General features: G+C 40.7%; 1 protein-coding gene and 1 non-coding gene across 6 annotated transcripts in view; one reads left to right on the forward strand and one right to left on the reverse strand.

The window, feature by feature from the left end:
- The window catches only part of F8 (coagulation factor VIII), a 142,743-nt gene that overhangs the window by 101,813 nt on the left and 27,896 nt on the right, over positions 1 to 13,034 (reverse strand). For all 5 annotated transcript variants that reach the window (XM_086385896.1, XM_086385897.1, XM_086385898.1 and 2 more), the window contains 3 exons: positions 11,996 to 12,208; positions 3,880 to 3,948; positions 65 to 166 (listed from right to left, as the gene is read on the reverse strand). In XM_086385896.1, the coding sequence (XP_086242022.1) occupies positions 65 to 166; positions 3,880 to 3,948; positions 11,996 to 12,208 (384 nt within the window). The remainder of the gene's footprint in view (positions 1 to 64; positions 167 to 3,879; positions 3,949 to 11,995; positions 12,209 to 13,034) is intronic.
- LOC147341090 (small nucleolar RNA SNORA25) lies at positions 2,838 to 2,963 on the forward strand. Its single transcript, XR_015160004.1, has one exon. It is a non-coding gene; the product is annotated as a small nucleolar RNA SNORA25 (small nucleolar RNA).

Raw genomic sequence — 13,034 nt, forward strand, 5'->3', positions numbered from 1 at the left:
GGAGAAGAGATCTCTGGTGGTGAATGTAGAAGATCCTGAGGATTCTTGAGCAGGCTGTACATACCTGGCAGAGACCTGTTTATATAGCCATTGATGGTGTGCAGTGCAGATGCAGAATCCATAACACGTGTCAAGGACTCATTTTTTCCCGAGTGCCAACTTTTCCCTGTTGAGAAAGGACAGAAACAGAGGGCCAGTTAAGTGTCTGTCTCATGACTGACCCTCCCTTTCCCCTTCCCTCCCTCCCATCAGGCAAATAAGGCTCACATCTTTTTTGTCAGCGGAGATGACTTGCCCTCAAAGTCGGTAGGCAAAGGGGGGAAGACAATTACCAAAAGGCCAGACCCTTATTGCTTGGACTGATGCTATCTGTCTATATTTATCCATGACAGTAGGTAGAAGGGAATAATGACAAATGATCACTAGGAGAAGGGAGAATATTGGTTAGTTTGTATCATGATGACTTCTATTCACTGGTTGACTTATGTTAGAGGGAGAACATGAAAATCCTCCTAAGAAAAGGCTGCCAGTACCTGTCCCTGTCCTACTTGCTTCATCCAGTCTGTAATAATGAAAGCCCATGGACAGGAAACCTTCCCAACCTTGTCACTGAAATTAATAAAAGTGAAAGAAGCAGAAATATTATTATTAGCAGTGCCTTGAGGTTGCCCTCAAGAACTGACTCATTAGAAAAGACCCTGATGCTGGGAAAGATTGAAGGCAGGAGGAGAAGGGGACAACAGAGGATGAGATGGTTGGATGGCATCATAGACTCAATGGACATGAATTTGAGTAAACTCAGGGAGTTGGTGATGGACAGGGAACCCTGGCATGCTGCAGTCCATGGGATCACAGAGTTGGACACGACTAAGTGACTGAACTGAACTGAGGTTGCCCTTCTATACAAAAGACAAACTTTCTGAAGCACCGAACCTTTGGTGAACTCTCATAAGTTCATTTATCCAGTCATCCACTCATGTGTTCATTCAGTCAAACATGTTTACTGAGTACTACTGAGCATTAGGGCTTCCCAGGTGGCTCAGTGGTAAAGAATCCCCTTGACAATGCAGGAGATGCAAGAGACGTGGGTTTAATCCCTGAGTCGGGAAGGTCCCCTGGAGGAAATGTCAAGCCACTCCAGTACTCTTGCCTGGAGAATCCCATGGACTGAGACTAATGGGCAACAGTCCATGGGATTGCACAGAGTCAGACATGACTGAGTGACTGAGCACAGCACAGCACACTGAGCACTAGCACTGATGACAAAGAAGTAGACACAGCCTCTGCCTTCAAGGTGCTTACAATGTAGCTCAAATAGACAGAGACGTGGACCATTATTACAAAGAATGAAGAGTGAAGTAAAAGAGATAAGAACAGAGTATTATGGGACCAGAGAAGAGAAGGCACTTCACTCTGCTTGAAGAGAAAGGAACAGGAGGGTAAAGAAGATCAGTATGGTTTAGTGTGATAAGCAGGAAGCTCAAGTGCTGTGGAAATACATAAAGAAGCATCTAACAGAGGCTAGAAGGAGTGGAAACTTACTTGACATGAAGCTGGAGACACGCTTTCCAGGCCAAGGAAATGGCATGAGCAAAGGCCTGAATGCTAGAAAAAGCATAGCGTGTGTGGGTGTAACGCAAAATGTGTTCAGTGTGGTTGCAACGTGAATGGATCAAGAGGAGCAAAACAAAGCTAGACAGGTCGTCGGGGATGAGGTCACATATTATTGTGTAAAGAAGTTTCCATTTTGCCTTGTGAAACTGAAGGATTTTAAAGACTGGCGTGACAAGATCAGATTCACATTTCAGTAAGTTCCCTTTGGCTGCTACAGTAAGAACGAAGTGCTGGGGGCACAAAAAGACAAGGGGACTAGTTGGAGGAGAGGTGATAGGGGTCTCAGTTCAGAAGATGGCAGTGTAGGAAGATCCAGAGGAGAGAGAAGGTGATGATAGAACGATTCTATCAGGAGGAGAAGAAAGCAGAAGTACTAACATCACCTTATGTCCTGAAAAGTGAAAGTGAAGTGAGAGTGTGTCCTCAGAAAAGTGTCGCTCAGTTGTGTCCAACTCTTTGTGACCCCATGGACTTGTCCATGGAATTCTTCAGGCCAGAATACTGGAGTGGGTAGCCTTTCCCTTCTCCAGAGGATCTTCCCAACCCAGGGATTGAACCCAGGTCTTCCGCATTGCAAGCAGATTCTTTACCAACTGAGCCACAAGGGAAGCCCAGGAATACTGGAGTGGGTAGCCTATTCCTTCTCCAGGGGATCATCCCAACCCAGGAATCGAACCTGGGTCACCCACATTGCAGGTGGATTCTTTACCAACTGAGCTATAGGGAAGCAAGGTCCCGCGTTACTGAATTGAAATCAGTCAATCCTCACAACCATCCTATGAAAAAGTAGATATTATTTTAACTTTAAAATGGAGGAAACTGAGACACAGAGGGGTTAAGTAACTTGCTAAAGTTATTTAAAAAGTAAGAGATGAAGATAAGAAAAAGCATACTCACAGAAACACAGAAGAGAAGGGTGACTGCAAGGGTTTTGGGAAATGGGGAGATGTTGGTCCAATGGGACAACCTTTAACTTTTCAGATAAACAAGTTCTGGGGATCTAATGTACAGCATGATGAGCAAACTACATTGAACACCAGAAATAAGCTCAGGGAATAGATCTCGCACAAAAAATGATAACTATGCGGCCAGACACGTTAACTTGACTGTAGTAATCATTTCTCTATCTATATTTATCTAAAATCATTTTGTACACCTTAAATATATATGATTTGCAGTAAAAATTTTCTTTTAAAGAGGAGGCATTGAGAAAATAAAGCAATAGGTCACTTCCAAAAGGGCTTGTAGGACTAAAACCAGGAGCTCTTAAATGCTGTGACCAAAGACTGACATTCTCCATAAGATGTGATAGCCACTCAATTGTGCTGTTTTCCTGAGTAGAGACAGGTGCCTCAGCCACTTGCGCCATGATTGGTGATATGTGGAAAAGTAAATAAATGCACCCCAAGTTTCACCAAGGGCTTCCCTAGTGGCTCTGCAGGAAAGAACCTGCCTGACAAAGCAGGAGACAGATTCGATCCCTGGGTTAGGAAGGTCCCCTGGAGAAGGAAAAGGCAACCTACTCCAGTATTCTTGCCTGGAGAATCCCACAGACAGAAGAACCTGGTGGGCTACAATCCATGGGGTCACCAAGAGTCGGACATGACTGAAGCGACTTAGCACACATGAAGTTTAACTAAAACTAACAAGCAAACAAAAAAAAAATTACATACAAGAGATACTGTGAGGGGCAGAGGCCTTGCCCCTTTCCCGTCCTTCAGACCAGAGTTCCTTGTGCAAAACTGCTGCACCTCAACTCAGCTGGGAGGAGAAGGTGCACAGGTCACTCACCGCAAGAAGGCACTGGGCGCCCGGAGCAGAGACGCGGCTCACCCACTGGATCAGCAAGTGCTCCTGTGTGGAGAGCTCCACCCACTTCCACCCACCCGCTTCCACCCACCGGCTTCTGCATAAAGTAGCCTTGCCCTGGGACTGTGGGAAGAGTGTGTGCTCTAGAACCCAAGCTTGTACCTCTCCCGCCTTGATCAAATCATTAAGCTTTCCTTTGCTTCTACACTAGCAGAAAAGGAAAGTGAAAAGTCTTTGAGAGACTTTCACTAATGAGAGACAAGGCCATCTGTTACCCAGCTCCTCTCTCTTCTTACTTCATAGCTGCCCATGGAAGTCCGCAGGCATTTTGTTCTTGGCTTTCATTTTCATCCCTATCTACATCATTCCATTCACAGCCCTCATGCTCAAGTACCACGTTACATTAGTCTATTTCATTTCTTTCAGCAGACCAAAATTCGATTGCAGGTCACTAACCTTCATCAAATACAGCAAACAGTAGTACGAATTTGTGCAAGGTCTGTGTCCTTTCTTTGATCAGAGTTCCTGAAAAAGAAGTGAGAGTATTTATTTTCTATAGAAAATCCTATCACAGGAAAATGACACTAGGGGGACACATAACTTAATCAACTGCTTTGTCTCTTGATCTCTTATTAACTTCAATTCAGTTCAGTTCAGTAGCTCAGTTGTGTCGGACTCTTTGCAACCCCATGGACTGCAGCCCACCAGGCCTCCCTGTCACCAACTCCCGGAGTTTACTCAAACTCATATTCATTGAGTCAGTGATGCCATCCAACCATCTCATCCTTTGTCATCCCCTTATTAACTTAACCATAGCATAATTTCCTTGGTGTCACATCTATACCAGTGCTCCTAAAATTATCTGGGGTAAAGGACTTGATAAAAAGTTTAAAATTTGTTGCACACCATTACTTTTATAAAAGATGACAAAAATTAATTACTAAAAAAAGAAAAATAATCAAATGACAAGCCCATATAATCATATTTCATGTACATGTATATATTCACAACAAACATACAAAAGGAAAAGAAAAACTGCAAAAATCATACACATTGCTCATGGAAATGTGCATATATGTAAATAATTAATAAATTAAATATATTTTCTATTAAAATACAGAAAAAATGCCAACAAAGGTCCATCTAGTCAAAGCTATGGTTTTTCCAGTACTTGTGTAGGGATGTGAGAGTTGGACTAGAAAGAAAACTGAGTGCCAAAGAATTGATGCTTTTGAACTGTGGTGTTGGAGAAAACTCTTGAGAGTCCCTTGGACTGCAAGGATATGAAACCAGTCAATCCTGAATGAAATCAGTTCTGAATATCCATTGGAAGGACTGATGCTGAAACTCCAATACTTTGGCCACCTGATGCAAAACACTGACTCATTGAAAAAGACCCTGATGCTGGGAAAGACTGAAAGCAGGAGGAGGGGACAACAGAGGATGAGATGGTTGGATGGCATCACCGACTCGATGGACATGAGTTTGAGCAAGCTCCGGGAGTTGGTGATGGACAGGGAGGACTGGCATGCTGTAGTCCATGGGGTCGCAAAGAGTCAGACATGACTGAGCGACTGAACTGAATTGATAGAAAATTTCTATTATGCTTTTAACTTTTTTTTAACTTCTGCAATTGTAAATTAAAAGTTATGAGCAAAGTAACAATTATCCATGTTAAATACCTATACTCATACTTAAAGTGAACACCATGTATATCAATATTTAAAGTTATCAATGTTACAAATGACCTTGCTTCAAGGTTTAACTGTTGAATTTGTTAGTTGTCTTTCTTTCTTTTTTCATTTGATTGGGAAGTGCAGGTTTATTTTGAGTAGGAAGAGTTTTGTTTATAATGTTCTTTTCTCTCTCTTTTACTCTTGATGCTTAGAAAGTAAAAGTTAAACTGGATGAAGAAAGTAACTCACCCATACAAATTTAAAATACAGATAAAGCTGTCTGAAAAGACTTTAAATCTTCTTACAATATTTTTATAATTATCAAGCAGTGAAATTGATATCTTTCAATAGGTTAATGGATAAATAAACGTCAGTCCATCTAGACAACAAACTATTATTCAGCCCTAAAAACAAATAGGCTATCAAGCCATCAAAAACATGGAGGAAGTTTAAATACACAGTACAAGTGGAAGAAGCCAATATGAAAAGGCTACATACTATTTGACATTCTGGAAAAGACATTCTGCCAAAACTATGGAGACAATTTAAAAGACAGTGCTTGCCAGAGGGTAGAAGAGGGAAGGATATACTATGACATATATATCATACTATATAATATATGACACCATATGACATATGATACCATATGATACTACTATAATGGACATATGTCATTACATATACAATCCAAGTGCACAACATAGTGATTCTGTATTTCTTTACATTCCAAGATGATCACAGCAAGTCTAATTGCCATCTATCACAATACAGATTATTACACTGTTATTGACTCTATTCCCCATGCTGTACATTTCATCCCTGTGACTCATTTATTTTGTAACTGGAGATCTGTACCTTTCAGTTGCCCTCAACTATTTCACTCATCCCTCGATCTCACTCCCCTCTGGCAATCACCTGTTTGTTCTCTTTTTCTACAGCTTTGTTTCTGTGTTATTATTTTTGTTCATTTGTTTTGTTTTTTAGATTCCATATATAAATGAAATGATACAGTATTTGTCTTTCTCTGTCTGATTTATCTCACTTAAGATAATGCCCTTTGGTCCATCCATGTAGTCACAAATGGCAAGATTTCATTCTTTTTTATTGCTGAGTAATCTTCCCCAAGGGCTTCTCTGGTGGCTCAGATGGTAAAGAATCTGCCTGCCAATGCAGGAGACCTGGGTTCAATCCCTGGGTCAGGATGATCCCCTGGAGAAGGAAATGGCAACCCACTCTAGTATTCTCGCTGGAGAATTCCATGGACAGAGGAGCCTGGGGGGCTACAGTCCATGGGATCACGAAGAGCTGGACATGACTGAAGTGACTTAGTACACACAGAACAGTTCAGGAGATTCTCTATTTCTCCACATCCTCACCAACACTTGTTATTTATGGCCTCTTTGATAATAGCTATTCTGATAGGTAGGACTTCCCTGGTGGCTCAGTGGGTAAAGCGTCTGCCTACAATGTGGGGGACCCAGGTGCGATACCTGGGTTGGGAAGATTCCCTGGAGAAGGAAATGGCAACCCACTCCAGTACGCTTGCCTGGAAAATTCCATGGACTGAGAAGCCTGGTAGGCTACAGTCCATGGGGTCGCAAAGAGTCGGACACGACTGAGAGACTTTGATAGGTGTGAGGTAATATCTCAAAGTTTTGATTTGCATTTCCTTAATGATTAGAGACGTTGAGTATATTTTCATTTGTTCATTCATTTGGCACTAGGTTGTACACTGGAGAGGGAAATGGCAACCCACTCTAGTACCCTTGCCTGTAAAATCCCATGGACAGAGGAGCCTGGTAGGCTACAGTCCATGGGGTTGCAAAGAGTCGGACATGACTGAGTGACTTCATTCACTCTGTGCACTTGTAACTATAACAGTGTTGTTGGTTAATTATATTTCAATAATTTTAAAAATTATATTTCAATAAATTTTTAAATGTTTATTCACAAACATTTCAATAAAGTTATTTTAACTTTTTGTTTTGTCCACACTGTGCAGCTTGTAGGATCTTACTTCCCCATCCAGGGATTGAACCCAGGCCCTTGGCAGTAAGAACACAGAGTCCACTAGATGGCTAGAGAATTCCTAATAAAAAAATTTTTTTTATAAAAGGTTTAATTGATTCCTCCAGTTCCATTCTTCTTTCTCAAGATTGCTTTGGTTATTTGAGGTTTTTTGTATTTCCATACAAATTGTGAAATTATTTGTTCTAGCTCTGTGAAAAATACCGTTGGTAGCTTGATAGGGATTGCACTGAATCTATAGATTGCTTTGGGTAGTATACTCATTTTCACTATATTGATTCTTCTGATCCATGAACACGGTATATTTCTCCATCTATTAGTGTCCTCTTTGATTTCTTTCACCAGTGTTTTATAGTTTTCTATATATAGGTCTTTAGTTTCTTTAGGTAGATATATTCCTAAGTATTTTATTCTTTTCATTGCAATGGTGAATGGAATTGTTTCCTTAATTTCTGTTTCTATTTTCTCATTACTAGTGTATAGGAATGCAAGGGATTTCTGTGTGTTGATTTTATATCCTGCAACTTCACTATATTCATTGATTAGCTCTGGTACTTTTCTGGTGGAGTCTTCAGTGTTTTCTATGTAGAGGATCATGTCACCTGCAAACAGTGAGAGTTTTACTTCTTCTTTTCCAGTTTGGATTCCCTTTATTTCTTTTTCTGCTCTGATTGCTGTGGCCAAAACTTCCTAAACTATGTTGAATAGTGTGGTGAGAGTGGGCACCCTTGTCTTGTTTCTGACTTTAAGGGAAATGCTTTCAATTTTTCACCATTGAGGATAACGTTTGCTGTGGGTTTGTCATATATAGCTTTTATTATGTTGAGGTATGTTCCTTCTATTCCTGCTTTCTGGAGAGTTTTTATCATAAATGGATGTTGAATTTTGTCAAAGGCTTTCTCTGCATCTATTGAGATAATCATATGGCATTTATTTTTCGATTTGTTAATGTGGTGTATTACATTTCTACTACAAAGCCACAGTCATCAAGACAATATGGTACTGGCACAAAGACAGAAATATAGATCAATGGAACAAAATAGAAAGCCCAGGGAAAAATCCATGCACCTATGGACACCTTATCTTTGACAAAGGACGCAAGAATATACAATGGAGAAAAGACAATCTCTTTAACAAGTGATTCTGGGAAAACTGGTCAACCACTTGTAAAATAATAAAACTAGAACACTGTCTAACACCATACACAAAAATAAACTCGAATGGATTAAAGATCTAAACATAAGACCAGAAACCATAAAACTCCTAGAGGAGAACATAGGCAAAACACTCTCCGACATACATCACAGCAGGATCCTCTATGACCCACCTCCCAGAATATTGGAAATAAAAGCAAAAATAAACAAATGGGACCTAATTAAAATTAAAAGCTTCTGCACAACAAAGGAAACTATAAGCAAGGTGAAAAGACAGCCTTCAGAATGGGAGAAAATAATAGCAAATGAAGCAACTGACAAACAACTAATCTCAAAAATATACAAGCAACTCCTGCAGCTCAATTCCAGAAAAATAAACGACCCAATCAAAAAATGGGCCAAAGAACTAAACAGACATTTCTCCAAAGAAGACATACAGATGGCTAACAAACATATGAAAAGATGCTCATCATCACTCATTATCAGAGAAATGCAAATCAAAACCACTATGAGGTACCATTTCACGCCAGTCAGAATGGCTGCTCTCCAAAAGTCTACAAGCAAGAAATGCTGGAGAGGGTGTGGAGAAAAGGGAACCCTCTTACACTGTTGGTGGGAATGCAAACTAGTACAGCCACTATGGAGAACAGTGTGGAGATTCCTTAAAAAACTGGACATAGAAGTGCCATATGATGCAGCAATCCCACTGCTGGGCATACACAATGAGGAAACCAGAATTGAAAGAGACACATATACCCCAATGTTCATCACAGCACTGTTTATAATAGCCAGGCCATGGGAGCAACCTAGATGTCCATCAGCAGATGAATGGATAAGAAAGCTGTGGCACATATACACAATGGAGTATTACTCAGCCATTAAAAAGAATACATTTGAATCAGTTCTAATGAGGTGGATGAAAGTGGAGCCTATTATACAGAGTGAAGTAAGCCAGAAAGAAAAACACCAATACAGTATACTAGTGCATATATATGGAATTTAGAAAGATGGTAACGATAACCCTGTATGTGGGACAGCAAAAGAGACACAGATGTATATAACAGTCTTTTGGACTCTGTGGGAGAGGGCGAGGGTGGGATGATTTGGGAGAATGGCATTGAAAGATGTATAATATCATATATGAAACGAATCGCCAGTCCAGGTTCGATGCATGTTACAGTGTGCTTGGGGCTGGTACACTGGGATGACCCAGAGGGATGGTATGGGGAGGGAGGTGAGAGGCGGGTTCAGGATGGGAAACACGTGTACACCTGTGGCAGATTCATATTGATGTATGGCAAAACCAATACAATATTGTAAAGTAATTAGCCTACAATTAAAATAAACAAATTTATATTTAAAAAATAAACAAAAATAAAAGCAGGGGCCATGCTCCTAGGAGGAAAAAAAAAAAAAAAAAGAATAAACTCCAAATGACTATAAAAAAATAAATAAAACAAAAGGTTTAATTTAAATGACTATGATTTTTAACATAAGAACTTATAAGCATGTATAAATTCTTGCTTTTCTCAGATTTTTGCTTTGGGGTTACAGATGACAAACTAACCTCCCGAAATGGACTATACACCATTCAGTTCAGTTCAGTTCAGTTGCTCAGTCGTGTCCGAATCTTTGTGACCCCATGAATTGCAGCACACCAGGCCTCCCTGTCCATCACCAACTCCCGGAGTTCACTCAAACTCACATCCACTGAGTTGATGATGCCATCCAGCCATCTCATCCTCTGTCGTCCCCTTCTACTCCTGCCCCCAATCCCTCGCAGCATCAGGGTCTTTTCCAATGAGTCAACTCTTCGCATGAGGTGGCCAAAGTACTGGAGCTTCAGCTTCAGCATCATTCCTTACAAAGAACACCCAGGACTGATTTCCTTTAGAATGGACTGGTTGGATCGCCTTGCAGTCCAAGGGACTCTCAAAAATAAATAAATTTATATTAAAAAAAAAAGAGTCTTCTCCAACACTATAGTTCAAAAGCATCAATTCTTTAGCGCTCAGCTTTCTTCACAATCCAACACTCACATCCATACATGACTACTGGAAAAACCATAGCCTTGACTAGACGGACCTTTGTTGGCAAAGTAATGTCTCTGCTTTTGAATATGCTATCTAGGTTGGTCATAACTTTCCTTCCAAGGAGTAAGCGTCTTTTATTTTTATTTATTTTATTATATTATTATTATTTTACTTTAGAATATTGTATTGGTTTTGCCATACAGCAACATGCATCTGCCATGGGTGTACACGTGTTCCCTGTTTTGAACCCCCCTCCCACCTCCCTCCCCATACCATCCCTCTGGGTCATCCCAGTGCACCAGCCCCAAGCTTCCTGTATCCTGCATTGAACCTGGACTGGTGATTCGTTTCTTATATGATACTATACATGTTTTGTGGGAGAGGGATGGGGGATGATTTGGGAGTAAGCATCTTTTAATTTCATGACTGCAATCACCATCTGCAGTGATTTTGGAGCCCCCCCAAAATAAAGTCTGACACTGTTTCCACTGTTTCCCATCTATTTCCCATGAAGTGATGGGACCAGATCCCATGATCTTAGCTTTCTGAATGTTGAGCTTTAAACCAACTTTTTCACTCTCCTCTTTCATTTTCATCAAGAGGCCTTTTAGTTCCTCTTCACTTTCTGCCATAAGGGTGGTGTCATCTGCATATCTGAGGTTATTGATATTTCTCCCAGCAATCTTGATTCCAGATTGTGCTTCTTCCAGTCCAGCATTTCTCATGATGTACTCTGCATATAAGTTAAATAAGCAGCGTGACAATATCCAGCCTTGACGTACTCCTTTTCCTATTTGGAACCAGTCTGTTGGTCCATGTCCAGTTCTAACTGTTGCTTCCTGACCTGCATAGAGGTTTCTCAAGAGGCAGGTCATGTGGTCTGGTATTCCCATCTCTTTCAGAATTTTCCACAGTTTATTGTGATCCACACAGTCAAAGGCTTTGGCATAGTCAATAAAGCAGAAATAGATGTTTTTCTGGAACTCTCTTGCTTTTTCGATGATCCAGCGGATGTTGGCAATTTGATCTCTGGTTCCTCTGCCTTTTCTAAAATCAGCTTGAATGTCTGGGAGTTCATGGTTCACGTATTGCTGAAGCCTGGCTTGGAGAATTTTGAGCATTAGTCACACACTTAGATGTACTATTTACCTTCATGGAGGTTTCAAGGAACCTGATGCAAAATTTGTATAAAGGACTACTGAGAAAGCCCATAGGATATGTGAAGCATAAAGCAGAAGAAGAGAAAGTGAAAGTGAAGTCACTCAGTTGTGTCCGACTCTTTGTGAACCCATGGACTGTAGCTTTCCAGGCTCCTCTGACCATGGAATTCTCCAGGCGAGAATACTGGAGTGGGTTGCCATTTCCTTCTCCAGGGGATCTTCCCAACCCAGGGATTGAATCCAGGTCTCCAGCATTGTATGCTGACTCTTGACTGTCTGAGCCACCAGGGAAGAGAAGAGATACCTAATTCTAGAATTTGGCTTTTGTTGGCCATTAGAGTGCATAGTGGCTATATGGGATGCATAGATCCTACCATGGGGTTCTATTCATCTCAGAGACTATTCTCCTTTCCATGGCCATGATTCGAAGCAAAAGAAACCTCTTTCAGATTAAAGAGTGAAGCACCATTTTTTATGAATCGACACAGATGTTTGTACTTCCTACTTTTTCTTATACTTACCTTCCCTACAAATTAGCAGGGCTCCAATGAGACCTGAGTTCACGTCTTTCACCAGGTCCACATGAGAAAGATATGAGTAGGTGAGACATGGTGGGTCAGAGGCTGTTGGACCATTTTCTTTCAGGATGTGCCAGACGTAGGTATGACTTTTACCAGGAATGACTTTGTCATCTTCCTTCTCCCTTTGGCTGGTTTCATCCTCATATGCAGCACCTAAATCAAGGAGGGATAAAGTTGTCCTTTCTACGCCCATTGCCCACTCGAGGAGGCATCAAATTTATTGTCACCAGTAGACTCTATGCAAGAAGCAACTTTTCTGAAACAATTTGGAATACTAAACAGCAGCAGCTATAAATGAAGAGAAGCCGCCTTATGTATTTCAGAGGAGTTCATGACCACTAGGGCAAATGTGAGTGGTTGAGTGGTTCTGTGAGAACTTCAGATTGTAACAATAATACTGCTTCCATTATTCCATCTTTTTACCTAATTCAAGTCAGTTCAATTCAGTAGACAAACATTGGGTATGTGCTTTGTTTCAGACTCTTTAGTAAGCACTGGTGAGGGTCAGGGAAGGGTGAGATGCAGAGATTTTTTTAACAGATATTTTCTTGCTCTCTCATTCTTAGTGAAGTTAAAATTGACCTCTGAATTATCTGATATCTTTATTCTACAATGAGCACTATATGTGTTCATTCTTAAAGCAGTGTTATTGGTTCTAGGTCATTTCATTGGACAGAAGTAGAAAATATTCAAAGGCACTGACCATAACACTTACACTGTTATTGAACTATTTTTCTAACAACTCACCTTGGTTTCTTGAATTCATAATGGTCTCTAGGACTCCAGAGCATTCAAGGCATTCAGGGTGTTCTTCATTTATACTCCATCTTACCCCACAATAGCTATACATCTAATAGAGGGACCTCTCTAACAGAGCACAGGAGACCCCTGCATTGACTCACTACAAAAGCAGCCTCCCTTATAAATGGGTATCCCTCCACTGGGCATTAGGGACAATTGGCTTCATCCAGAAGCAACA

The sequence above is a fragment of the Bos grunniens genome, chromosome X (genome assembly GCF_055505025.1).
Source record: "Bos grunniens cultivar Pamir isolate PY7600 chromosome X, Bosgru_T2T1.0, whole genome shotgun sequence".
NCBI classification, from domain to species: domain Eukaryota; kingdom Metazoa; phylum Chordata; class Mammalia; order Artiodactyla; family Bovidae; genus Bos; species Bos grunniens.